The sequence below is a fragment of the Salvelinus sp. IW2-2015 genome, unplaced genomic scaffold (genome assembly GCF_002910315.2).
Source record: "Salvelinus sp. IW2-2015 unplaced genomic scaffold, ASM291031v2 Un_scaffold3762, whole genome shotgun sequence".
NCBI lineage: Eukaryota > Metazoa > Chordata > Actinopteri > Salmoniformes > Salmonidae > Salvelinus > Salvelinus sp. IW2-2015.
The window spans coordinates 11,689-15,916 of NW_019945036.1; the positions used below are offsets into that span (position 1 = coordinate 11,689).

A 4,228-nucleotide genomic window follows, 5' to 3' on the forward strand; every position below is an offset into this window, starting at 1 on the left:
CCACTACACTTCCGCATTCAGACCATTACACTTCCCATTCCAACCATTACATTCCCATGCAGATTCGCATTACACTTCCCAATTCAGACTTACACTTCCCATTCACACTCACGATTCCATTGGCATTCCATTCAACTTCACGTTCATTGACAGACCTCCATTAGCATACCTCATAATTCTCCATTCAGACCATTAGCCATTACACTCCCATTCAGCATCAACCTTACACTTCCATTACACTCACGCCCATTTCAGACCATTACACTTCCCATTCAGACCATTAACACTTCCCATTCAAGACCATTACACTTCCCATTCAGACCATTACACTTCCCATTCAGACCATTCAGACCATTACACTTCCCATTCAGACCATGTACACTCCCATTCAGACCATTACACTTCCATTGACCATTCAGACCATTACACTTCCCATTCAGACCATTCAGACCATTACACTTCCCATTCAGACCACTACACTTCCCATTCAGACCATCTACACTTCCATTCAGCACCACACTTCCCATTCAGACCATTACACTTCCCATTCAGACCATTACACTTCCCATTCAGACCATTACACTTCCCATTCAGACCATTACACTTCCCATTCAGACCAGTACACTTCCCATTCAGACCATTACACTTCCCATTCAGACCATACACTCCATTCAGACAATTAACACTTCCCATTCAGACCATTACACTATCCCATTCAGACCATTACATTCCTTCCCATTCAGACCACTACACTTCCCATTCAGACCATTACACTTCCCATTCAGAACATTACGACTTCCATTCAGAAGCCATTACACTTCCCATTCAGAACATTACACTTCCATTCAGACCAAAACTTAATTCACCAGTCAAATTAAAGATAAGTGTTGCTGTTTGTAACTAAAATAACAGAGACAAAACTATTTTCATCTTTATACTCAGAACTATATTCGCTTTCCTGTCATTATTACATCTGTACGCTGTCTGTCCATTCTGGTTCAATACCATTTGTATCGGATCAAACTCTGTTTTTTTTTAAGTCTCTGTACATGTCCCAATACGATTACTGGCTTTATCCCATTAGACCCACGGCCATGTCATCACAGACGGAGACCAGGAGACAGAGATTCAGGTCTGATACGTGAGCAAAATGGCGGTCCGTTCTCCACCGGTGACACACGTTCAGCAGCAACATTAGTCTTGTGTCTTAGTCAACGACACTGCACCAATGATGTCCTCTTATCTCCCGTGCCATCTATTCTGTTCCATCTTCATAATGTCCTCTTATCTCCATGCCATCTATTCTGTTCCATCTTCATAATGTCTCTTATCTCCATGCCATCTATTCTGTTCCATCTTCATAATGTCCTCTTATCTCCATGCCATCTATTCTGTTCCATCTTCATGATGTCCCTTATCTCCATGCCATCTATTCTGTTCCATCTTCATAATGTCCTCTTATCTCCATGCCATCTATTCTGTTCCATCTTCATAATGTCCTCTTATCTCCATGCCATCTATTCTGTTCCATCTCATGATGTCCTCTTATCTCCATGCCATCTATTCTGTTCCATCTTCATAATGTCCTCTATCTCCATGCCATCTATTCTGTTCCATCTTCATAATGTCCTCTTATCTCCATTCCATCTATTCTGTTCCATCTTCATGATGTCCTCTTATCTCCATGCCATCTATTCTGTTCCATCTTCATAATGTCCTCTTATCTCCATGCCATCTATTCTGTTCCATCTTCATAATGTCCTCTTATCTCCGTGCCATCTATTCTGTTCCATCTTATAATGTCCTCTTATCTCCATCCATCGATTCTGTTCCATCTTCATGATGTCCTCTTATCTCCATGCCATCTATTCTGTTCCATCTTCATAATGCCCTCTTATTTATTTGTATTTTATTTTTTACCTTTATTTAACTAAGAACAAATTCATATTTACAATGACGGCCTAGGAACAGTGGGTTAAACTGCCTTGTTCAGGGGCAGAACGATCCCCGAGCCATGTCGGCTCTGGGATTCGATCTTGCAACCTTTCGGTTACTAGTCCAATGCTCTAACTACTAGGCTACACTACCGCCCCAATATATGTCATTATCTCCATGCCATTTATTCTGTTCCATCTTCATAACTCACCATGATGGGGATCAAATCAAAGGGGTTAAATATCAAAACTAGTCAAATATGTATTTCAGTCTCCGTCACTTCAGTCCTCTCTTTAGTCTCTTTACGTTCCCAGACGTTCCCAGACGTTCCCAGACGTTCCCGGTTCAGGGGGGTTATTCCCGGATGTCGTGGTTGGGGCTGTCTTCGGGACTAGAGTCCTCCTCAGCCAGAGTATCTCTGCGTGTGAACGCAGCCGCCAGTTGAACGCTGAGCCGCGGTTTGACAGGCGCCATCTCAGACAGRACGATGTTGTTACGYTTGACCAACGTGGTCTTGTCCATGTTCTCTATACTGTGCTGGGCCAACACCGCGTCCAAGAAGTCATACTTGGGCAACAACTTGCCGCTCTCAAACAGATACTTGGCCAGGTAGGAGAAAGCCACGTTGCCCAGGAAGGAGGCCAACATGGAGACGGTCTTAAAAGGGAATTTCTGCACCACTATGTGCTCCACCTCTCCAGTCAGATGATGGATCCGGTCCTCCAGCTGCCAGCCGGGGTAGTAGATGAAAGGGGGTAGCGAGAGGTAGGGTTCCCCTCCTCCGATCCTCAGGATCAGKCCAAAGACGTAGGCGGCGACGGAGCCGTACGTGTTGGTTCCCTTGACGAAGAGAACAGAGATGAGCTGAGGGAAGATGATAACGTAGACCAGGTCGGAGCTCAGGTACCACAGCCCGTACACTGTCCCCGTTAGCAACGCCATCGCCGTGGCCAGGCCGCCGAACACAAAGATGGTGACGCGCATCACCCAAACGATCTCGGTGTCCGATGCCTGGGGGGAGGGGTACAACGTTACACACACACACAACACACACCAACACAGAGAACAGTGGCTCAACTGCTTCTATGAAATTTCTGATATTTTGTGAACAGGATGTAGTAAGTGGTGTTTTTTTTAGTCAAGCCCCCTTCCCAACTCACCGATTGGCGGAAGGCCAGCTGGTAGATGTTCCGAGCGAACATGGAGCTAGCTGATAGGATGGAGGAGTCGGCGGATGACATCACGGCAGCAGAGACCGCCCCCAGGCCGAAGAAGGAGACGAAGGGAGGACAGAGGTACTGGAGGACTATGGGTAATATCATGTCTGCCTGGTCCCTCTCCTTGGGAGGTACAGGTCCATACGCAGTCTGGTTCCAGTCTGAGGAACACCAGAAACACAACATATCGTTTGGAACCTGGAACCACAACTGAATCTAAAGGACTCCGTTTCTCTGGTTCTAGTCTGAGGAACAGGAGGATCAGTACACAACACAGTCAAGAACCCAGAACCAAGAACTTAGAACTTAGAACAAAAAAAAACATGAAGACAGTGGTCAAACTAAGGAACCTACTAAAGAACTACAACTGTGGAAGAACAACGGTCAAAGGAACCTACTAAAGAACTACAACTGTGGAAGAACAGATGACTGTTTGTCATCATCTATTAAAGCTCGCATAGTTTGACTCGTTATGCGGGTTCCACATGGTCTTTCTAACCTGACACACAAGCTTCTCTCCACAGTTGTAGTTCTTTAGTGGTCCTCTTGACCGCCCTGTTCTTCCACCAGTTGTAGTCTTTACTAGTTCCTTTGTCCGCTGTTCCTCCACCAGTGTACCTTCTTAGTACGTTCCTTGACCGATGTTCGTTCCACAGTTGTAGTTCTTTAGTGGTTCCTGTGACGCTGTTCTTCCAAACAGTATGTATTCTTTAGTAGCTTCCTGACCGATTCTCTCCACAGTGTAGTCTTAGTAGTTCCTTGACCGAGTCTCCACAGTTGTAGTTCTTTAGTGGTTCCTTTGACCGCTGTTCTTCCACAGCTGTAATTCTTTAAGTCAGTTCCTTGCACCGCTGTTCTTCCACAGTTGTAGTTCGTTAGTATTCCTTTGACTTTGTCTTCCACAGTGTAGTTCTTACGCTAGTTCCTATTGACTGTTGTCTTCCAGCAGGTGTAGTTCTTAGTAGGTCCTTTGACCCATGTTCTTTCCACAGTTTGCTAGTTCTTTAGTAGGTTCCTCCGTTGACCGTTTGTTCTTCCACAGTGTATTCTCTTTATAAGGCGTTTCCTTTGACCCA

At 45.2% G+C, this 4,228-nt stretch overlaps 1 protein-coding gene across 1 annotated transcript; it reads right to left on the reverse strand.

Moving 5' to 3' along the window:
* Positions 1-2,269: 2,269 nt before the first annotated feature.
* LOC112076452 (high affinity choline transporter 1-like) lies at positions 2,270-3,338 on the reverse strand. Its single transcript, XM_024143224.2, has 2 exons — positions 3,096-3,338; positions 2,270-2,946 (listed from the first exon to the last, which is right to left on the reverse strand). The coding sequence occupies exons 1-2, from the start codon at positions 3,336-3,338 to the stop codon at positions 2,290-2,292; spliced, it is 900 nt and encodes a 299-aa protein (XP_023998992.1). The 3' UTR covers positions 2,270-2,289.
* Between the last annotated feature and the right edge of the window lie 890 nt (positions 3,339-4,228).